This window comes from Equus przewalskii, chromosome 19, assembly GCF_037783145.1.
Source record: "Equus przewalskii isolate Varuska chromosome 19, EquPr2, whole genome shotgun sequence".
Lineage (NCBI taxonomy): Eukaryota > Metazoa > Chordata > Mammalia > Perissodactyla > Equidae > Equus > Equus przewalskii.
In genome coordinates this window covers 3,487,621-3,511,901 of record NC_091849.1, presented here as the reverse complement: position 1 = coordinate 3,511,901, position 24,281 = coordinate 3,487,621, and the positions used below count along the sequence as shown (strand labels likewise).

The 24,281-nt window shown below is 42.7% G+C and overlaps 1 protein-coding gene across 3 annotated transcripts in view; it reads left to right on the top strand.

The window, feature by feature from the left end:
- MYLK4 (myosin light chain kinase family member 4) overlaps window positions 1-24,281 on the top strand; it is a 73,812-nt gene that overhangs the window by 2,592 nt on the left and 46,939 nt on the right. Inside the window, exon 1 of one of the 3 annotated variants that reach the window (XM_070583966.1) lies at window positions 2,980-3,303. The exons of the other annotated variants lie outside the window; for them this stretch is intronic. Coding sequence (XP_070440067.1) covers window positions 3,073-3,303 — 231 coding nt within the window. The 5' untranslated portion in view covers window positions 2,980-3,072. Of the gene's footprint in view, window positions 1-2,979; window positions 3,304-24,281 lie in introns of those variants that run through there. 3 annotated transcript variants of the gene reach the window in all.

Here is a 24,281-nt window from a genome sequence, read left to right as displayed (position 1 = left end):
AAGTGTAGCTCCTGGCCCAGCACAGGCCTCACGGCATTTTGCCCATGCCTTTATTCTAGCGCGTGTGATCGCATTGAATGTGTCTGTCTCTTTTCTCCAGATAGCACTCCTCAAGGTCGGGACCTCGTGTCACTTGTCCTTGCATTCCCAGTTGCTTTCCTAGTAACCAGCACATGACAGGCACCAAAAATGCTTGTGGAAAGAACATATCTATTTGACTGAGTCCTGCATCCTGGTTGACAACTGGGAATCTTTATTTTTAATAATCAGAGCAAGTGATTCCTATCAGGCAGGTTTGGGAAACACATTTCTTTGTTCAGCTGCTGTTCTGAAAAACCCTATTCAGATCAGAAGGGTATTTCTAACAATGCAACAGACAGTGAAACAGAGCCGTGAGAAAGGGCAGAGCCGTCTCTCCAGTGTTACTGAATATGGAACAATCAAATGTACTGGAGACAAGAAATGGGTTAGGTTGGAACGTAGGTTTTTTGAAACCTCCTCTTTCCCTATGAGTTCACATCTTGTTCAGTGTATACTAAAAACAAGTTTCCACAGGCAAAATTTAAGTCAGATGTGAAGGGCTTCCTCATTAGGGCTGTTTATAATACAAACAAATAAGCGGAAAATTTTCCTTTTCTGTTTATTAATTTCTGTAGAACAGAGAAGACTAAATATTCTTCTCGGGTAACTTTGACATAACCAGCCATCTGTCATGTGACTTTGTTTTTCCAGTGCTGTTTTTCTCCAGGTTCTGTGATATGATTTTTATACGTAGGCAATATGTTTAAGGAGTGAGATGGTGCTCAGCTGGAACATAAACATTTTAAGCAAGAATTATTTTCGTGATACTGCTCCAGAATATTGGAAATCAAATGATTTGGAAGTTAAATAATTTACGATATTTTTGAGGAAAACACTGAGAATGTTGTTCCTCAGAAACTCTGAAAGAACATCCTTCACAATTGGCCCGATATCCCTTGTGCAACCCGTGCCTTCCTGCAGCTGGGAGAGAGGATGACTAGTGGCCCCATATGTCCATTCAGTTTCTTCTTTGTAAATGGCGAAGGGCCCAGAGATGTCAGCAATAAATTTCCCTGTCTCTCTCTCGCCTTGTGGAGAACGGATAGACACATGAATCAGAGGCCCAGAGCTCTTCTCCTTTCTGTGGCTGCCAAGGCCACTGCGCTGGAGGTCTTGCTTGCCCAGTCAGTGGGTGCCAAGGTAGCCAGTAGGCCTTGGCACCAGGGGGTGAAGAAGGGCATTCCAGCAGCTCAGATGTCTTCAGGCACGTAGACAGCTCTAGATTGACACATCTCCTTCTGCTGGGGCCACAGTAAGTCTTTACAACACTGCTCTTTTCTCCCCAGGACTATAAAAAAAGATGCTTGCCATAATTTTCTCCACTTATTCTCCTTTCTCTTTTATCCTGTCTCTCTTTGAGAAGTTCAGCACTGCTAGTCATGGTAGAAATCTTCACTGTGGCACACTGAAAAGAATTTACTCTGAATTTCAGACACTCTAGTGATGTGGAAGCTTTGTTTTGAAGGCTTGAAGTGCAATTTCTCCCTAGAAGCCTTTACTTGGCAGTCCCAACGGGAAAAATTATCTATACGTTTAACAACTTATATTTGTTAATATAATTTGGTAAAGCTCAGATTCTTTTTCTTTTCCTGCTCGTAACCAGGATTTTTTATTTCACTTATTTTTCCCACACTGGATTTATTTTTAACTATCTTCTTTCTTTTCCTCTCCGTTATTTTTTGTTGAATTTTTTAAATACCACATGTTCTACTTTTCATTTTATTTTTCTACTTCCCTTTTTATTCAGTTTTCTAATGACTTCTCATTCTATTATATTCTAAAGGGTGTTCAAAATCACCTTAATAGTGCAGAATTTTAAAAGCTTTCAGTGGATTTGCCCTAAAAAATTAGATCTAAACTTACATAACATGGTGTTGAAATCAAGTAAAACTTAAAAGAAAAATTGATCCGTGACGTATGAGTGATGAGCTTAATAGCTACTTAACTCATAAATGGCGGGCGACTCTCATAACCAGAATTAATATTACTTTTATACAATCAAATCCAGGTTTTCTTCTTTTATTAGCTCTCTATTACCTGTATAAATACCTCCCATGCTGCATTTATTTCCGATCTAAAATTTACTGTTTAATACATGCGTGCACACACACACGCTCTATATATTTGCTTAATGAAAGACAAAAGAGCCATATAATGTTCTCAGACAAGCAGAGTTGCATTCTCCCATTTGGCTCTGTCTGCCTTCCCCCATTTACTATACATATCCCTACTTTCTATGCCCAAGATTATCTGTGCTCACCTCCTTGTCCTTTGGTTTTTCTCGACCTTCCTGTACACTCCTAGTTACCCATCCTCCATCCAGAAGGCATGGTCTCGACCAGAGGAGTAAGGTGAAGCTGGGGGCACAGAAAATAAGGATGGTTCTAACAGAGGTGGGACCTCACAGCCCCTGGAATGTTTAAATGCCTGGTACAAATGCTCCAAAAATGCAACAAAACCAACTATTTAACAGGATGTAAATAGGACAGAGTGGGTTGGAGCAAAGCATAGCTCTCCCTATTTTGATTGCAACTGGTACATTTAATAGCCGGTGGCATTTCCTGACTAATCACTGTGAAATCGTACCATCGTTGGTGTTCATAATGACTATAACTTAGATCTCAAAATAACATAGCTGAGGGTGGAGGTTTTGTGATTTTTAAAGTTTCATTTCCCTACCCCCATCTCTTTGCTTCTCACCCTGAAGGGCAGGAGAAAGCACCCTGGCGGTGGCCCAGCCATAAAAGCAGATGCCAGTTTCCGTGGTGCTAATCGTCCTTGAACTGGGGACAAGTGCATTTGGGTTGGCGTCAATTGCAGCCAGCACGTCTCTCTCTGCCCCTGCACCTGTTTCAGATCTGTCACACAGGCCATCATATTTTTCCTTTTAAAGAGGCAGATTATCTGTTGACCGTATAACTGAAAATATCTGTTGCAGGATACTGCAAGAACCCTCTGCAATTCGGCAACGCCTGCTCCTCAGAACAGAGCATGCAACAAGTGTGTGCTTGGAAACGGGCTTGCGCTAGATCAGGGGAGGGAACATATAAGCCAAGTGACTTCTGTAGCTGCTCCCAGAGAATGGATTTATCACTTAGAAGAAAAGACATCTGGATTGTAGGTAGTGTGTGCTTTCTCTCGTCTTCCTTACTCTGGCGTGTGTTCCGGTCCATGATGACACGGGGAGGTCACAGACAGGCTCCTGCTCTTGAGGACACACAGGTAGTAACATCACTTTTAACTAAGACAGATTCATTTACTGTTCTATTTGAATGTTGCCAACCAGGGAGTGGTGTTTGTCAAAGGAGATGGAATGCATGCCCCTTCTTGATCCTTGCCCAAGGCCACTGTCTCAGGAGGGGTTGTGATAATAATAGCGGCATGTGGCACATTTCAACATTTCAGTCATTGGCACCAACTTTTGGGGAACCTCAAAGGAGCTATTCCTGATGCATATGAAAGTTAGTGATCTATTTTTGTTTGTCACAGCTCTTCATCCTCCTATTTCTTATATGACTTAATTGACTTAATTATGAAAATAAAATAACACAAAAGCAGAATTTCCTCTCCCCTTATTAAGAAGTCTGTGGCAAAAACGGTGTGTGCAGAGCGCTCACCTTTCTGAAGAAACTGTCTAGTATAGCCTTCCATGCTTCCCCTTTGAACTGTTGCCGGACAATGGCTTTCACGTGATCCTGTAGCTATTCTAGGAGGGGAATTCCGTCAGGAAAATAGCAGTATTCAGAAAAGAGAGCGAGAATTCAGACTGTGAGGATTTTAGCACTTCCCAGGTGAGGGGAATTCATGTCTGGGTAAACAGCTCTTTCTGTATATTCAGTTCTTTATCAATTAGCATAGGATAAATCACTTTTAAAACAATATAAGACAATTTAGAAAATGCTCCAGAACACATCTGAATCGTTGTTCCTATAGGAAGTGGATTGACAGCAGTGTTCCTCAACTTCTTGTCATCATCATCATCTACTCCCCTCTCAGAGACTTCAGACTTTTTCCCCCTACTTGAACCCCTCCTAGTAAATCCTAATACCACAGATATACTGTGTATCTGTTCTTTATACATAAAAAGAGTAAGATTTTTTTTACCCCTCCTGAAGAACCAATTTTCACCCCCTTGGAGGTGATATTACCCACATTGAGAATGAACAGTTAAAAAAAACTCTCTCCAGGGGAGTTGGGCAATCTGGGCTGCACCACATAACATTTCAGTCAATGACAGACCACATATACGGTTGTGGTCCCGTTAGATTAGTACCATGTGGCCTAGGTGTGTAATAGAGTATACCATCTAGGTTTGTGTAAGTCACTTTGTGATGTGCACACAATGACAAAATCACCCAGCGACACATTGCTCAGAACGTATCCCCGTCATTAAGCGACACGTGACTGTATATAAATGTCTTATTTATATCTTATTCAACAAGAAATCGCCAACTCAGCCATCTTGGTGGTGTTTAGAGGACTGAGAGCCCTGAGTCAGGCTTTCATAATGGCCCTGAGCCTTTCCAGGGGACCCTGACAGAGTCAGTATTTCTGGGACCATCAAGTTCAGTTTCAGAGGAATTGCCAAACCTTGGAATGGTTTACCATTGGATCTGTCTTAGTCGAGGACAAGGTAAAAGAGAAAGGAGAAAGATGGATAGATAGGAACAGACTTTTTTTAAAGTAAGACATCATAAAACTTTGTAAGTCTTTAGGTCTGACCTAACATCACAGCTAGGTCTGCATTTTCACACTTGGTCACTGTTGCCCAAGCATTAATCATTTTTGGCTGGTTAATGTATCTCCATTGGAAAATACTAAGAAGGCCTTCATCTTCCATATGGAAAAGAATGAGTTATTCATCCAAGCTATGAGAATGTAGCCCTCATTGTATTTCTCAATGAAAAGGCCAACAAGATATATGGGCTAATGAGGAGTGTTGGGTGTATGTTTTAAAAAGTTTGTGCAACTTTTTAACTGTAAAGAAAATAAATGGCTCTTAAATCAGATTTTGTAACATATCCTCTTACTTTTTCCCATTGCTAACGATTATTTAGAAATGTGGGTAACCTATTGTCTCAGGAATTGCTATAAGCACGACAGTTTTAGGAACTGTCTTTTATAGGGGCATCAGAGAATCCTATTTGTGATATTAATGTGCTCTGTCTCCATTCAGGATATAAAACAATTGAAAGATTTTTCGATACACTGAGTACAGACACCTGCCCATGTGAGGCTCTAGGTGTCCCGGACCAAACACACAGACGAGTCACATTTACGCTTGTGTCATTTCATGTTCTCCAAGTAATTAGAAGTATGATACTTTTGTGTTATTTGGTGCAATATGAGAAGAATAGCTTATTTTCGCTATCTAATAGTTAAAGCAACATAGTCAAAAATATAAATATTGCAAATCAAGTCTATGTTCTTAAGTAAGAAAATGCTTAACGTACTTGATAACAAAATTCCTAAATTTAATTGACTGAACTATGTCCTCATCCACTTACCTAAAATTTTATGGTTGTGAAAAAAACCCACATTTATCTATTAGTGTTTCCCAGACTTCAATTTTCACTTACCACCTTCATGATTTTTGCTATATCTACATATTACTTTTACTCCTGTCAATTAATATTTTCATATATCAAATCATCCAAAAAAAATTTTAGCAAAAGCAATAATAGAGTGAAATCATGGTTTGGATGTGCTTATCCTGGATTTTCAAACACACAATAACACACACACACACACGTATACACTTTAAGGGTAGTTTGGTAGTTTACAACCTAAGATCACCCCAAATCCCTAGCAATGAGGTGATCCCAAGTCAGCCTGTGGACACCTGGACTCAGGAGGCTATTTCCAGGTCTTTACCCTATGCCATTGTGCACTTTCGACTCTGTTTCTTGTTTTCTACCCCCCATGTAGCGACAATAATGAAGACCAGGGAAACTGGGGATGGCAGAAAGCAGTGGAGAAAAGAGAGATCCGAAGTCTCCCCCGATAACAGATACATAGAAAATCCATCGTAGTCAAGTTTGTTTAGCGCTTCTTATGTGCCTGCATCCATCATGTTCTCCATATTGTCGCTCCTGAGGTCCCATCAGAAAGCAGAGCTGAGACAAGAGCATGTGTGTAGATGGTTTGCTTTTGGAATTGGAGTGCAGGCCTGGGGAGTGTGAAATAGGGAAGGAGAGAAGCCCCAACAAGGTTGCATTGCCAAACTGACCACTGCCAGGCAGGATGACTTCAGAGCTGTCCACTTGTAGGATGGAGGGGAGCACTGATCCTCTGGGTGCCATCACCAGTGGTCAAGGGCTGTCCCGTAGGGTGACCAAACCCCTGGCATTTTCAGTTGTGTGTGGATGAATGCTAATTCCTGTGGAGGTCCCATGCAGTACTTCAAACTCATTTACAGCTTTTAATTAGGGAAAAGTGCCTGATTTGCTAGTCCATTGATTGTGTAAAAATGATATATGCTCATTTGGATACCAGCACAGATTTGCAGCATAATCCATGACATATGGCTTCATGCACTGGGGGATTCTGATGAGCACAGGTTACTGCAGTGTTTCCATAACGATTGGGACACTACAGGCCTGTGCTCTAGCATGAAGGCTATGACTCAAAGGTTAGAGAGCTTAGAAGCAAAGCTCTTGAGGGTCCTTGGAGGTCAGTTCATTCAAATACTTCTCTGAACGGGGAACTCAAAGTCCAAGAGAGATAAAATGCATTTGCCCAAGATTCATTACATTGAAGGACTATACTTTCCTAAAATCAGAGTTGTCTTCCAACCATATGTTCCATGTTGCTCTTTGCACATTTCATTTGATCAGAGCCATCCTTCTTTACAGAGAGGGTGGGCAGCACTTTGCATGGTGTCTGACACCGTGTTGGCTGTCTCCCACATGGGTACAGCACAGCAGCTACCAGAGCAGGCTCTGGGTCAGCCGGCCTGCCTTGCGGGATGGCTCACCATCAACCAGGCCCCCTGGCCTCTTGACTTGGCACCACTTCTTTCTAGGCAGGAGCAGCCTGCTTGTTAATTTCTCTGTGCCTCAGGCTCCTCTTCTAAGAACAATTCCCCCAAAGCCTCAATTTGGAAACTGGAAATAGCAGCAAGGGGCCCAGTTAGAAGGCTCCAGTTGCGATGACTGGGGCAAGTTTAACGATCATATCAGTGAGTTGATGTCAGAAAATTCTAGAAAAAGGCAGTGACCAGGCTAGAAATGAGGAGTGTGGGAGCCCCACCTCTGATTTATCTGATCGACCTTTAGTTTCTAGTATTTGCATTCCAAATGTGGGCAGTGAACAAGGATGTAAACATTTCCCGTTCTTACAGTTTTTATACAGTTTAGGTCTTATCTGAGCTAAATTACGATAAGAGGTAAGTAAAACGAAATATAAAGACAAGATTTTAATTCATAAATGTATTTTTTTGTGCATCCTTGAGAAAGGACTCTGCCTTCTGTGCAATATAAATGTTTTATAATAGTATTTTCCCATGTCCAGCCATACAATTCTAAGTCGAGTTTTTGCTGTGTTGTTTTGGTCTGCCAGTGTGCAGGTGTGCCCCTGGAATTTTTAACTGCAGCGTTCTGACAGGGCATAATATTAACCTCTGGCAGGTGTGCTCCATCACCCTGGGCCTATTCCAGAGCATCTGTCACTTCCAGGGACCCACTTCCAGCTTGGATGTCTTTGAGTCTAGCATATATTTGGTCTGCAGGATGGTTCCAGAATCTGAAAGGGATTTTGAGCTCCCTCGGACACTACGGGATGAGAGGAGGAGCCAGCAGGAGGTGGTTTTATTTGGAGCTTCTAAGCTTCCCACAGTCTGCCAAAGGCTTTGGCACTCCCCTGAATCACTCAGGCCCCTTCCATTCTTTGGAGAGGACTTTAGAAAGTGTCATGATGGGGCCTCAGAATGCTCATCACCCACTCCAGCTTAAATCCCAAGGAAGGTCCCAACAGTCCTTGGCATTTTACCTCATTGCCCAAGGAAGGACAGGCTGGAACAGGCAAGGGGATGACACGATGAATTTACACTATCCAGCACTGTCTTTCACTGGGACATCAGTTATTAGACCAGCAGTTCTCAAAGTGAGGTCTGTGGACCTCCTGGGAGACCCTAAGAGTCTTTCAGAGGTCCTCAAGGTCAAAACAATTTTCATAATAATTCTAGTATTTTTGCCTTTTTCTCTGGATTGGCATTTGGACTAGTGATGAAAAAGCAATGGTGGGTAAAACTGCTAGTACTCAGCACAAAAGAGGCACCAAAGTATTCTAGCAATCCTAGCAGTTCTCACCGCCAGACACTCCAAGTTTTTGTTTTGTTTTTAAAGAGCCAGTTTTCCTTAAGAGTGTACTTGATGAACCAGGGATAAACATATTCAATCATCAACCTACGTCAAAGTCTAAGTATTCATTTAACTCTTTGTGACTAGATTCTGTATTAATTTACTCAGTAAAGAATTACTGAGCTCCTACTGCGTGAGGATGCAGTCTTGGTCCTGCTGGGACCCTCCCAGAACTGTTGCTGAATATGACTCTGGTTTGGAGGGCAGACGCTTGACACCTAAAGATGCAAGCAGTTGAATGTATTGATGGTCATTGATGATCTCAAAAGAGGCAGAATCTGATGAAACAAGATAATTTGTTTAAAGAGTAAACATAGGTTACGTATTTAGGTTGCAAATAGCTCTGTTCCTTTCAGTCTGCAGCTCAACACATTTATAGAGCGATGTTCCACTCTAGGGTCTCTCTTTAGACTATTTGGCATTCTCTAGTCATTTAGAAATTTAAATATGGATAATGACAAGCGTTAGGTCTCATTTCTTCCCAAGCTTCTAGAACGAGCCTGTTGAACAGGTATGATAATATGGATAGGTTCCTGCATTCTCAAGTCGGTGTTTGCATTTTACTCATTTGGGATTTATGCTTTTCACTTGAGTCTATTTATTTACTTCTTTTATCGAACAAACATGTAAATAGCCTTCACTGTGCTAGACCTATTCTAAGCACTGAAAATAATGGGAACTCATTGAAACCTTATGAGCACTCCCTTGACTGGCTCGATGGATAACAATAATGATCGCCAGCATTTACGTTGTGTTGGTTGTGTTCCAGGTGCTGTGCTACGCACTTTGCATGCAGCATATTAGTTAATTCTTCCAGTGGCCCCATGAATTTGGTTTAATTATTACCTCTGTTTCATAAATAAGTAAACTGAGACTTAGCGAGCTCAGGCACTTGTGCACAGTTATGCAACTATATACCATGGTCTCTCTTTTTGAGTAAATTAGCTTGCCCAACACATGCAACAGGTCATTGGTTTTATTTGTAGAAAATTTAACTGGAATTTATTTTTTAAATATTACACATTAAGTATTTGAAAACAAATCATCTCAGATAAATCTTCTGAGGACAGTTTGCCTTCACGTTATCTGAAATGTAGTTCACATCTGATGATTGTTTTGGTGTTTGTTCTATTTCTTCATGCAAACGCAGCCAGAGTGGTTAGACAAAAATGGTCTGGTTTCTTTTTTCTGGCAAATTGAGGTTCTTCTCTGGAACTGTGATGTAACAGTGACCTCCAGTGGGAAGAAGTTGCAAAACTTACTGCTGTCGGTGGTGCTGTGAAGTCAGACCCCTTCAGACCAATCCTTCTGTTGTTGGAGCGAACGTCCTGTGGCTGCTGTCGGCCTGTTCTCAGCTGTTGCTTCACAGACACAGGAGAAGCCAGGAAAGAATACATTGGAACTAATGATTCTCTCAAATATATAATAAGATTGGAAAATAGAAACTAAATGCTGTTTGTCAGCATACAATAACATTTTTTTGTTATAGAATGCACAGCAGTTTTCATATTCTCCATACTTTATTAATCATAATTAAGTCCTGACTATTGAATGGAATTGACTTTTCTCTAGAGGTAGACCAGGAAGGTGGATAATCCGAAGGTTATCTTGTTTAGCTTTTTATACTATTATGTGGTACTTTTGAAAGTTTGTGTATGCGTGTTTTACCTGATAATGAGACGTTACAAAGTGAGACATTTTCACTGCACAGTATGGGTTAGTGTATGACCACAAGCTTGAATTTCATTTCTGCCTCTTGCTAACTTTATGAGACTGAGCATATTATTTAACCTCTCTCAGCCTATTTCCTCATTGGAGTTAATAATATGGAGCCCACAGGGTTGTTGTATGAAGGAGTTAACACAGTGCTTAGCATAGAGAAATTGCTCCATCAACAAAACAATAAGCTTTTACTATTATTGGCAGCTAAACTTTTACACAATGGTGGGCATCTTTTCTGTGGCCTTATCTCTTTTCTAGAGCCCCACACATCTAGTTTCCTGAAGGACTTCTGTCCTTTAACATCTTTCTGTCCCAGATTTCCTTCCACATTTCCCAGCAACTGGCTTGGAAACCTTAGCGATCTGGACTCCTCACTGTCCTGTACATTGACCCTTCCTTCCCCTGTCACATCCTGTCAGACACCGAATTCTGTGTCTGGCTTCTTGAAAGGTTTCTTACAACCCTCCTTTTCATTCCCACAGGAATGATGGCAAGTGGGTTAGTGTTTCCCCCAGTCATCTAAGGATGTGTATAGATCAGATGCGTTATCCCCAGAGAATCTTAAGAGGGAGGAAGGCACTCCATCCAGTTCAGCATGAATTCTCTCTCCTGATGCCCAACTATTCACAGGACCATAATGGGAACACGACTGAGAAAATCAAAACATTAACCAAATGCTTAACGGTGGGATCATATTATTTAATATATGAAAGGATTTAGCAACATGGACTTAGTAGAACATGAGAGAAGGCAGAGACTATTTATTTTATTTAACGCTTGTTATCCAATATGCCACAAGAGCTGGGCAATGCGCGGCTAGTTCAAGCATGACACATGCAGTTTACAAAGACTGATACACTCTCAAATTACAAAAATTACTATCACTCATATGACAAAAGGGGCAGGAGAGATTCCACTGGGGTCCTGTCCAGAATTGCTGTCTCTTGATATTTCAAATGGTGAACAACCAGGCCCAACTTTCCTAGCTGTTGGAGACCACCGGGGAAGCTGCATTCTCCACCTCCCGACTCTCTGTCCTTGTTACCTGAGAGCCGTCCCTCATCCCAAGCTCAGAAGGCCACACATAGCTTATTACAGAGCTGTATTTCCTGATGAAATTATCCAAGGATAAAGGGAAGAGTGGAAAGTCACCAGGCATAATGTCTAACTCTCAAGCTTGTCCACCAGAAGATAATGGCTTATAATTGAAGCCCAATGGTCTATTTCCAATTACTCTATTTTAATATTACGTGTTTGCATGATCAATATCATCTTATATGGGATTATTAATATTATTCCACAGTACATAATATTGGAAATTCTCAACGCATTTTAGAATATTAAAGGCTCTGAAAGGTCCCCCTATTAAAACAATAACAAAACTGTTTTTAACCAGGCACGTGGGAAGCAGTCGATGAATGCTAACTCACGTCTGAAACACCGTGACCATTATTGCTTATCCTAAGAGTTTTCAACATTCATTTGGCCATTGAATTCCTCTGTTTCCTGACTGGCATTCCCATCTCAGGCGCCATAAGGTGTGCCACTGGGGTGCTGGTTTAAAGGGGACTGATTGTTGACTGCTATCAAATAGGCCCAGATCCAAATCCCCGTGGGACCCCTTACTAGCTGTGTGATCTTAGTCGTTTAACCTCAGTCTCGGTCCCTGGTTCGTCAAAATGGTGTAATAATACCAACCTTGCCAGATACTAGGGAGGATTACGTTAGCTAATCTAACTAACAAGTGGCTTGGTGCCTGGCCCAGAGAAGTGACCCCCAAATTTAATTTCTGTTCCCACTTCTTTACTTTTCACCACACCACTCGTTGTTCTCTCTCCGCTTCTGTGCCTTTTGAAATCCTTCCTGTCTGTCGAGGCCAGATTGAAATCCCACCACGGCTGACTCTAGTCTGACTCCCCAGTTTGCACCGACTGCACCATCCTTTAAGTACATCATTTAAATACCCTTTGCCGTTTGTGTGGATAGTTTTGGGGTCTTTCTGGTGATTATTATTTCACAGGTTGGGCCTCTGCTCCTAACAAGCCGGGCTCCTTTCCGTGGGGCTCATTCGCTGTATTTCTTTGTATCCTTCATAGCAGCTGTGTTATGCGTCCATTTTCATTTGTGTTCTAGTTATTATCAACATGTGTTAGGAACAATTTTATATTTTGAGTCTTAGAAGTGAGGACGATTATTAATATACTTATTTCAAAAATTTAAACAAAGCAATGAGTAGGGCCAAACTTCAAATAGCAGAATATTTGGAATAATATTAGTGTTGGAAATTTTTCCCAAGAATTCAAGAGGATGTACGTGAGTGAAGTTTTAATCATTTCTAGACTGGTAGAATCAATTTTGAGAGGGTGGTGTGATCTGACGTGCCCCAGCTTTCTTCATTTACCCACGGATTAGAGAGTTCGCACTAAGAGACTGTGTCATTCTGGGGGCGTGTTGCTCCTTCTGAAGAATAAGGCAAACCGCTCCCTCCTCCTCTCAAGTCAAAATTTGTCTATCAACTTGTAATCTGAAATGGTTCTAGTGAAACTGAGTGAAAACTGTTGATAATTATAGCCAAGAGGCATTGTATAGATTCTCAAGTCCCTTTTGGAATTAATTATCCAAGAAAGAGTAAGTTAATTTGAACATAATTTTTATTATGTTTTTCTTTGTTTTTTTTGTATATTCTAATCTTTGACAGTTGCCATTTTATGTGTTGTGAAGATGGTCATTCACCACACGCCAGAATCCTGTTACTCAAAGAGTGGGCCACGACTCCTCAGGGTCTCCTGGGAGCTTGTTAGAAATGCAGACTCTCAGGTCCCACACAGACCCACTGAATAGGAAACTTCACTTTAACAAGGTCACTGGATGACTCATGTGCACATTAAACTTTGAGAAGAACTAGAATATTCTTTACATCCTGCAATGGAGAAATGGAGGCTTAATTAAAGTTTACTGTAAAAAAATTGCTGAAAGAAAAATAAACATTTACCGCCACAGTCATGAATATATGCTTACCTAAGAAATGTATCTGTATATAACATATACACACACACATATATCCAAAATATATATGTATATGTCTGTGTGTATATATATACTCTCCTGGGGGTCTCTAAGGCTGTTCCTTGGGAACCAGGCAATATCCTTTCTTGAATATTTTAAGAGCATATTTTCCTTGATAAAATAAATATGTCTAATAATAGTTCTTTCCATTAGATTTCCCAGGCAGACAAAATACAATATTTGCACCGTGGCCAGTTAGATGGGCTGGGGTGAGGGAACGTGTGAAGTGCCAGGCATGGCCTGCCCTCGCTGTGGAGGTCGCAGTGTTCTCTCAGAGATGGATCTGGACATGGAGTTCCTTTCCCATTTAAAAGGTAGTGGCCCTGTGAGGAGACGCTGCATCATGGAAATTCCTTGGTCTGCCCTTGTCTGCAAAGCAGCAGGCGGTTTAATTGAAAACCACATGCGTGCTGAGTAAAGGACTGACCCTTGGGATCCTATCTTGTAACTGAGTCGCTTCTGCAGGTGTCTTCCAGCATGTAGATGTGAACATGTGTGTCGTGGTGTGGCTGAATCCACCGCCTTCTCCTCCTGCTGGTTTCAGGATGGCTTTTGGTTCAGAAGCTCCCATGGTCAAGTGAAAAGGTCACTGGTATCTGGAGTTTGTGGGCCATCTGGGCTTTACCACTTACATTGAAAAAGTGACCTTGACTTTGAGCAAGTGCTGTGACTCTCTGGTATTTGTTTATCAGGGATGAGAACCACTGTTCCAAGGCAGCGTTTCTCAAACTCTCCTGAAGAGATAATCACCTAGGATGCCTTATGAATATCCAGACCTCCATGCCCCCCAGAACTACTGAAGCACAATCTCCATGAGTGGAGCGTGGGGCTGTGTGTCTTAAATAACCCTGCGGGGATTCTTAGGGGAAGCGTGCACTGTTCTAGGGAAGACATTTGACTATGTCCCAGCTCACTTTCTTTCCTCTATTCCTAAATTACTCCTATCAGGAGATGCCATTGCAACTAAGAAGATGATACTGCCTCACTTCTGGGGATTCGTCAGACTATGAAGAATACACTGAACTTTAAAATATGTGGCCTCTTTCTGGGATAAGTACTCATCACTCTGCCTCTTATGGTCAAGTTAGTCTTGGGACCACTTGAGTTTTCTTATTTATGGACTAAGGCTGATAATAATACACACATGTAGGATGGTTCTTTCTTCTGAGTCAATGCTGAGACATGAATGTCAGCTGATATTATTGAGTTTCTTGTCCCTCCTATTGCTTGCTTGGTCTCTGAGGTCTCTTGGTCTCTGGGGATTATGAATTCATGGAAAATTGTGGGAACTATAGTTTTTATGTATATATTTCCATTTCTACCATAACTCTTATATCTTTGCATCAGTAGCATCAAGACTGAAACAAGAAATATTTTGTGGGATTAAAACTTTGGTTCTCTCATACCCAGTACAGTCAGAAACCTTTCTCCGAGAGAAGGCTGCCTTCTTTCACAGTTTGGTAGAAGAGAAATAATATATAGTTGAGGTAGCAAAAGAGGATTCAGGCAGGATAAAACCAAGAGAGTAAAACTAACTTTAAAAGAAGAAAAATATAATACCAAGGTTTAAAGAAGAGTTAAGTTGAGAATCATTTTGCCCTATGTGCAAGCAGGTGGAAGGACCTGTCTCTGTCGGAATAATTGCAGTAAAGTAAACCTTCTTTGAATCTACTTGAGAAACTGAATGAAATCCAACCCTAGTGTTATCAGCCCTAAACACATCCACAAATAGGCTGAGAGAGCAGATGGGGACAGAGGGTCAAGGAAGGTTGCAAGTGGAAGAATGTTTGGGAGGAACAGCCAAGGGTGGGTGGAGCCAAGCCCAGACTCTGCACTGTGAGGTCACTCTCAGCTGAAGCGTGGCACCAGTGCAGTACCTTTAGCCATTCCTGCAAAACCCTCTAGATTTTCAGTTTTACAGCATTAGCAGAAGACTCAGCTTTCCTCCGAGAATGTTGATCCCACACTCTCCCTAGACGCCAGCAGCTTCAGGGTTCACTCAGCACGGTCTGACACAGAACAGCATTCCTAGAGTCACTGCAGAGCTGGCCAATAAACTCTGTCAAGACCAGGGTCCAGCTCAGACGAACTCTGGCTGTACATATGGGCCTAGGTGGAAACTGACAAGTAATGCAAGGACTTGTACTGTTCTGCTCAGGCCAAGCAGAAAGGATTTATTAAACACTTCCCGAGTGCCCAGATACCTGCTAGGATCCATAGAGGAGGAAGGCCGAAGAAATAGGACTTCCAGTGCCCCTCATGGTGAGCTACTGCACCTGTATCAATTTCTGTGGCTTGCTGAGTAGGTATTTGGAATATGCGTTAATAATATTGCTCTCATGCGGCTGCTGTGCAGAATACCAGAGATTGTGTATAGAGGGATTAGCGCTATGTCTGGTAGGAAGTGAGCATTCAGTAAACAGTAGCTAACGTTATTACTAATATCATTGTTACTGTTACTCTCGAAGCTTATCATTTAGTAGAAGTTGTCTGATTATATGAATCAGGAAGAAAAGAAGACTCGGTGAATTCAAGAGTGGTTCTTGGGTACTGACATCCTCTAGGTGTGGCCAGTAGCCTGTCTGGGCTGACTTCCTGGGACGGGTCTGCAGACTACCGTTGTTGAGGGCTTTCTCTACTCTCACTTAAGTTTATGCAGAAATGGAATCACCCCACAGGTCATCAGCCAGATTGTCTGTCGATGAACTCACTACTGTGTAGGAGGATAATGTTAAGGCCATCTGTCCTAATGGCTATACCCTCCTAGCTGCCACTTTCTCTTCTTTACCAAGCCCCTTAAAACTCTAACTTTGGAGCTGAATTTCCAAGTCCTTTTGGAATAAAAGATAAAAGAGGCATATGAGACTGGAATCACAGAATCTGGCATTTATTCCTTTCACCAGGATTCATTGAGCCATGGGTGGTATCACGTGGGTGAGTGAGAGAGGTTGGACAGTGGTGAGTAAAAGAAACAGTCCCCCCTCTCCACTCGCAATCTTACAGAGCAGTCAGGTGGTTGAAAGGGGTGCCAAGGGTCAAGGGAAGATTAGACGCAGGGGCTTTGCCCAATCTGTAGGGATTCAGGAGGGCTCTTTGAGCAGTGGCGTTTCGGTTGGCACCTGAGGGATGAGCAGGACTAGAGCCAGGCGGCAGATAGGAGGCGCTCCATAAAGGTTTATTCTCGAGGTGAGTGAAGGAAGGAGGCAAGGCAGAAGGAGATGGAGAAGAGCAGTGGGGGCCACAGCTTCGTGGCTGGGTGACTTTTCAGACCTGCCTCGCTGGAGGCCAGAGAATAGAGCCTCTTAGCTGGCCCCAGAGTGGAGACACCCATCCTCTTTCCATCCCTTTGACAGGTCTGATTCCCTACTAATAGTCCTATCATTATTGTGTCGCTCCTAAAAGTTAATGCTGGTGGTTCCAGGGCTCATTCCTGGGACTTCTTAGAAATGAAATTATACTTGGTGCCATTTCCTTTCCTTCTGAAATTACTATTGCTATATTTTTAGTAGGTTTCAGGGAAGTAAAAAGCATTACTTACCTCTAGTTTTCCATATAACCACTTCTGATGACTACTTCTTTTAAATACTTTTTTTTTTTCAGGCTATCCAGCCTGAATTAACTTTTCTGTAAAAAAGGGTCTTTCGTGGTTTATAAATTTTAATGCAGGATGCTAACTGCCAGGATAGTTTTGGACCACAACCAGGGATTTAAGCAGCCTCCCTTAACAGATGGAATGAGGCGAGCCCGCCCTGCACCTGGACACAGTGGCTCTTTCATCGTTCACTTTCAAAGTCATGACACCTCCTGGTTTTAACCTCAGGACGTCAAGAATTTTCTTTTAAAACTTGTTTCCTGGAAATAGGTCTTTGCTGTGCTAATGGATATTTTTTCACTTCATATTTTTTAAGGTGCGTAAATTCTATTTCTTTCCTCTTGCAAATAAAAAAACCCCAGGGTATGAGGGGGCATGGTAAGAGTCTTCTCTGTATTAAATAGTACAGGCCATCCCTGTCCTGGATTTCTAGATCTTTCATTAGCAACAAGGGATTCTCACACTGCCCCATTCATTCCCTCTTCCTCCTCAGACACTGGACTGATTATTTTGATTAAAAGTGCTGAGTAAGAGAATGTGGCCTGAAAATGAGCCTCTTAAGTGAACGCCAAAGGCTTCACCACGTAGGGACCGCTCCTGTGGCTGTTTAGAGTCCTTTACTCAATGCTGCAATTAAGGAACACTGGGTTCTTGAGGCTTGCCTCCTACCTATGTGTTCTCATCCTTTCCTCCCCGAGTCTGGGCAATTCTCCTGGAATAGAGGGTCACTCCAAGCTGGCAAAGTACCTGTGTGCAAAATGTTAAAGTGCTTCCCCCCGGGGCAGCAGATTTGTGGAGACATCCTTCTCCAGGCTCTGTGGGCTGACGTCTTGGTCAGCTCAAAACTCCTGTGGGAGAAGAAAAAGACATCCCTTCCTTGGGCTTAGCCAAGGGAGCACAACCGGCTTTCAGCCCATTTGCCTCTGCCAAGGGCAGCTTTATTCAGTGTGTGAACCACACGCTGAATGTCGACGTCTTGCTGGGATGCAGAACAGCTGTCCATTTGTTCTAGTTGAACTGCTGTTAGTTTATTTGTAAGATCCCACATAATGCATTTGCGAAAGAAGCATAGTGGGTTTCCTGGTAAGGCAGTGCTTTAGGAAGGAGAAAAGCTAGCATCTGAAGATTGCCAACTGCATCTCCATCTGGATGGAGACAAAAAGTTGCATTGGGCACGGTGATCCTGCTGGGAGAAATTGCTTGAGTGACACTTCTGGGTTGTGTAAATGAAAAAAACATAGAAACTGTGCCTCCAGGATAGGGTGGGTTGTTTTTTGTTTTTTGGGGTTTTTTTTAGTTTTGTAAGTTGTGTGTGTGTGTATGTGTGTGTTCTTTTTAGTGAGGAAGATTGGCCCTGAGCTATCAGCTGTTGCCAATCTTCCTCTTTTTGCTTGAGGAAGACTGTTGCTGAGCTAACGCCTGTGTCCATCTTCCTGTATTTTGTCTGTGGGACGTGCCACAGCATGGCTTGATGAGCGGTGTGTAGGTCCACGCCTGGGATCCAAACCTGTGTGTGAACCCTGGGCCACCAAAGCAGAGCACACGAATTTAACCACTATGCCACCAGGCTTGCCTGGTTTTATACGTTTTAGCAGGGTCCTTTGCAGTTTGTCAAAAACTTCTTTCCCAATGATCTGGGTGTATAAACGCTGAAAAATGCCCCTGAGGAAGAGCCTTCTAGAAAGAAACAAAATGAGACCTTCACTTTCTCCCCAGTGAGGTTCAAAGTTACTGAAACACATCTGATGAACTGAAGCCTACCGTCTGGAAACTATCCCGGAGGCCTCCTTAGGAGACTCCCCTTGAGGGAGTCTGGCCCACCGCTGCAGGTAGCGGCTAGGGTAGGGTTGCCAAATAAAGTTCAGGGCCCCCAGCGAAATTTGAGTTTTAGATAAACAGCGCTTCATTTTTAGTGTAAGTGTGTCTGTGTAATATTTGGGACATACTTAAACTGAAAAGTTACCAGTTGCTTATCTGAAATTCAAATTCACTGGGCGTCCCGTATTTTTATTTGCGCAGTAACAGGGCATGGCCCGCAGGTGTGGCTGCAGGTGAGGTGCTTTGTGACGGTGGCTGTGAGCTACAGCGCTGGAACCTCAGGAGCCCAGTGTGAGTGCAGCTGGTAGACTGTCACATAGGAGGGAGTGGGAACACCCGTGGCACATTGCTCGAGTACATAGGCAGGGACCAGCAAAGATGCCATGGCAGTGCTGGGCATTGTCATAGGCCAATGAGGAGGCAGCCGCAGAGGGCAGAGCTGCAGAGACCGGGGACCCGCGGCACTGTGGTTGTTCTCCAGCTCTCTCTTCTTGGGATCGGGTGTGGGTGGGTACGGGAAGCCACAGAAGCTGCTGATTGGAAGGTGGAGGCTTGCCAAATTGATGTGAAGATAGAGAGAAAACAGATGTGAATTTACTGGGTTTCCACATTGCTGAAGAGAAGCCTGCCAGGTACAGAGGACTTTTGGTCCCCGTGATAACCAGAACAGAAGAGAAATACATCCTGTGGTGCCCCAGTTGGTTCCCAGCCTCACCAGGCATGACAGGGGAGCCAGTGGCCAAGGGGGCAGTGAGGAAGGTCACAGATGGAAGAAAATGCATTGCTGAGCAGGGCCCAACAGGCCGAGAGGTAAACCAGGCAGTGGCAGAAGGTTAGGATGGACAGGGAGGCAGGCTCAAGGCCACTGAGAGCCCGATAGAAGAGCTCGAATCTCCTGAAGGCTGGGCATTATCCAATTTTTTTTTTTTTTAATTTTTAAGCTCTTTCTTCAAACAATACGTGATGAGTTAAACGAGACATAAAAGTGGCCCCCTCCACAGGGACGAGGTGTAAACCTCCGCTTCTCGGAACACAGCAAGGTTTCTCCCCACCGCCCGTGTCTTGTGCGTGAGAAACACTGCAAACAAACAGAGGAAGCCGAGCGCACAGCACCAGGATCTGCCGCTCAGCGTCTGGTGCCGCCTGCTGGGACTTTGTTTTTCAAACTGTGGTACCTGAGTCACCTTTCAAAATAGAGATATGTGCTCTACTACTTACTAGCCAGTGACCTGGAGTCGGTACTTAACCTCTCTGTGCCTCAGATGACGTGTGTGCAGACGAACGCTTACAAGGCTGAGGTGATTAAATGAGGGCGGTGTCAGGCCATCGTAAATCTTCAGTAAGTGCTAGTGATTAATAATAATAATAACGAGATATGAACCAACTGTGTTCCTTTTTTTTTAAAATTTTTTAGCCCCACTCTAGATCTATGAAAGCAAAATTTCTGATCCTCATGTTTAAGTATAACCCCCAGTGACTCTTCAGCATTCTAAAATTTGGGAAACACTGACCTTTGTTTTCTCTGAAGAAAAGGCTGTCCTTGGGGGGCTTCCTACCCACTTATGGGGAAGGTTGTGCCCCTGAGACTTGGAGGAGGACGGGGAACTGCCTAGTGCCCCCCTGCCCGCAGCTCTGGGGCAACCCCTTTTCCTGGCATGCCTCGCATCCTTCTCAATTTCTATTTTCACCCTGAAAACCTTGGGGGGCTTTCCAGTGTCTTACTCCTTCCTTGCGCCAGAATCTTAGAGGCGTAGAATCCACACTTCTTATGTTTAGGGCGGAGCAGTGGGTATATTTTATTTTAAAGGGTAGCAGCCTTTTACTTTGATTTAGTTAATGGTGCCAGTTCTTTAAGATTCATGAAGATTGATACATAGAACAGAAACAGCACATCCGCCCTGCCCTTGGCTTCCCCCGCTTGCCTGCGTCTGTGCTCTCTAAAACCACACAGAGGACTTGACTTGGACCGCGTTTCAGATAACAACAAAATCCGACATATGTTTACAATTGCAAAGTATTATGTGTCATTAAATTGGTCTTTCCTGCTGTAAGGTAGTAATCGTGTTTTAAGATATTTGTGTAGAAATTTGTTTTAGCACGAGTTCTCATTTGGTTAATCACATAGTAAGCAAAGCCAATGATTTGGGGTTCCTCTGAGCCGCTCCACTCTCTCGTCTCCTGTAATGGCCTAACAACTCTGCACGCGGTCTTTGTCTCCTTGAAGTTGGAGTGAGCACTTTTCTCAACAGCTAGAAGGAGAGCGCAGCAAGGCTGGACTTTGCTTCAGCGGACACCTAACACCAGGATCTGGTTACAGGCAAACCATTCACCTACAGACCTACAGTCTCAAAAACTGAAAACCATTTCCTGGCAAGTGGCTATGGCTTTGTGTGCCCAGAGCTCCTGCCTTCCTCTCACCTACTACGTCTTCGCTGCTTTTTATTACATCTGTCTTGAAACTTGAAACATTGTACTTTTTTTGCAATTCTGCAGTTACAGAGTCTCGGTACCACGTTTGGACCTTAATAAGCAGCGCGCATTGCCTAAATACATTGGAGATGCTGATTATTTCCTAGCTCCTTTAGATCTGAACCCTCTGAGATTCCTCTTGTTTTTCCTTAGCACACCCCTACCCAGAGCACACCCCTGCTGGACCCTCAGGAGCAGGAACCTCAGGATGCGTGGGTTGGGGGGATGACGACTAAGCGGCCACTGGTGCTTAGCCACTGCGCAGGTGCTGGGTGAAGATGAGAAACGTCATTCTTGGCTACAGGGGACTGAAGGAGGACAAGGTCATCTTTAAAATGATCAATCAGAGAGCCAGTGTGAAGGTTATCAGAAACAGACAAGATGACTTTGTGTAGAAGATGACCCAGCTGTTTCAGAGCCCAGAAACAGCGAGGTTCCTAGGCGTGCTCACAACCTAAGGAAGGGCATCTGTCTAGACAGGGATGCCTGGAGCCGGCGTCACCCACAGCCCGACCACTTCCACCTGAGCTCTTACTGAGGATGCGAAAAGCCAAAACCGTAACTTTATGAGGCGCTCTGACTGAGCCATGAGGGAAGAGGAAATATGGAAAATGGATTCCAAATGAAAGAACAAATGCAGACCTTGGGGTGCCGGTGAGGGAGAGAGAACCTCCGGAGAGCCGGCCATGTGAGCCATGTGAGCAGTCACTCGGTTTTTTTGAGACCTTTGAATCTTTTGTTATTCCAAATATTTGAAAGCTGAATTGCTTGAGCAAGTTTGTTTCAACTTCAAACTTTAAAATAATCTCTTTCTGGAGTTCCACAGGGATGGGAAAGGTTACATTTAAAATCTTGCTTAAACATCTTAATAATTATCAGTGCTCATATAACTTTTACTTTTTAATTAAAGAAGTGAAAATATGAGAAGTTGGTGTCTCATTGTAAAAATGTGAATTATTCAGTGTAGAAAATGAATTACTAAGGTGATAGAATGGAGTCTCAAATTGTCATGTTAAAAATTGGGGCAGCCTACTCATAATTGAAACATTTTATATATAAAATACACATAAATACTTTTACATAAAAATCTCTATATTTTTCATATACATTTTTTCGCATTCATTATACATGCACGTAATTTAAAGAGCCATAAAGTTCTACAAAGCTTTTTGTGAGAAATAGCAGTCCCTACACGCCTCTTGTCCATATTTCCCCCTCGTCAGAGGGAGACATTTTTATGTGTTTTAGCTGATTCTTTCATTTACCTCCATATGTTTAAATAACATGTATATGTTCTTTTTCCTTTTTCACATTTAGGCTTTTTAAATTGAATGGTGTAGAGAGAAAGATAAGGATTAGGCCTCTCATCTCCCACCTCCAACACACACACACACGCACACACACACTCACTCACACACTCTCACACACACCTTTCATGTCCTGCCCCCCACCCCCATTCTCCAAACATAATTATATTATAATTTTTGGTTAAATATAAATACAATATTTCAGTTATTGTAATTTTGAACATTTTTTTCCTGGCTGAGAGCAGTATAGAGCACTATTATGAATTTTCATTCCTTGCTCAGCCTTTATTCCCTGCAGTTACTGGTTGCCTTTACTTCTAACATTTGCTTAACTTTGAAAAATACTTGTCATGAATTCAAAACCAGATATATTAGGTATCCTATCAATTTTATCTTCTTGAAGAAATTCCTCCCAGAGACTTCTCACCAATCTGATCTTTATTCCTCTCTGCGGTGGTCACCCTCTAAGCCTGCAGCACAGCTGGTGGCCTAGGATTTCTACCCGCCGACAGGCTGCAGAGACACTGTCTCCTATGGTGGGCATTCTCTGCTGGAGATCCTTTGCTTTTCTTTCTTGTTTTACTCCTTTGTTTAGATGGAATACATATGCCAGTGGATTCCTGAGATGTCACGGAGGGTTGTAGTATTTCCGAGACCTACATGTCTGAAAACGTCTTTACTTTACACATGCATTTGGATAACAATTTGTCTGGCTGTATAATTCTAGGTTGGAAATGATTTCTTTCCAGAACTTGAAAGGCACTGTGCTGTTGTCTTCCAGCTTTCACCTTGCTGTTGAGAAGTCCAGACAGGTTCAGAATCCCGATCCTTTGTGTGTGGTGTGTCTTCCTCTCGAGCAGAGATGCCCTATTTGTCCCTGATATTCTGAGATGGCGCAAAGTGAGACCTTGTGCCGGTGTTTCCTCCACTGATCAGGACATTTGCTGGGCTCTCAATCCCTCAGGCTGGGAACTTTCTTGGATGATCTCATGTCCTTTTGCTCCGCTTCTGGGTCCCCTATTGTTTAAGTGTTGGATCTCCTAGTCTAGTCTTCTCAATTTCTTATCTTTTCACTTCTGTTTTTCTTCTCTATGTCTGTTTACTCTGCTTTCAGAGAATTTTTTGCTCTATTGTGGAAGGTTTCTTTAAGTTTTCTTGTCTACTATCATAGTCTTAATTTCCAAGAACTCTCTTTTATTCTCTGAGTGTTTTTTTATGTGAATCCTGTTCTTGTTACATAGATTTAATCCATTTTCTTGTTTCTCTGAGGATGCTGAGTTAATTTTTCTTAAGTTCCCTTTTCTCCGCATGATCTCTGTCTCCCCTAACTTGCTTTGTTTCGTTAGTTTTAGTCTCTTTTGTTCATGTTAGGGCAGGGGTCCCAAAACTTGTATGCACATTGGAATCATCTAGGAAATCTTTAAAAATTCCAAGTCCAGGTCACGTGCCAGACCAATTAAATAATAATCTCTGGGACTAGGACACAGGGATCAGTATTTCCTGAAGCTTTCCAGGTGAGGTTATGGGGGCGTTTGCAGGACAATTCAAGCTGCTTCTCAGTGTTCTCTGTTGTCTTAAGACTCAGCATTCCTGGCTATGCCTAGTTGATAACCACTTAGCCATCTTCCAAAATTCTGTTACTGTTGTCTCCTCTCTCTTTTTTTTGACCATGCATATTTGTGTGTGGGTGTGTGTGTGTGCATGTGTGTTTGCCATTTCACAAATCCGTTCACTGTTATTTTAATAGGGTTTAAAGAAGGAGCAGAGCCTGGAGTAAGACTAGGTAGGAAAGGAAACTTTGAAGAGGTGAGTTTTGAACTAAAAAGGTCTTATTGACATAAATAGAAATATATCTGCAGTAATTTC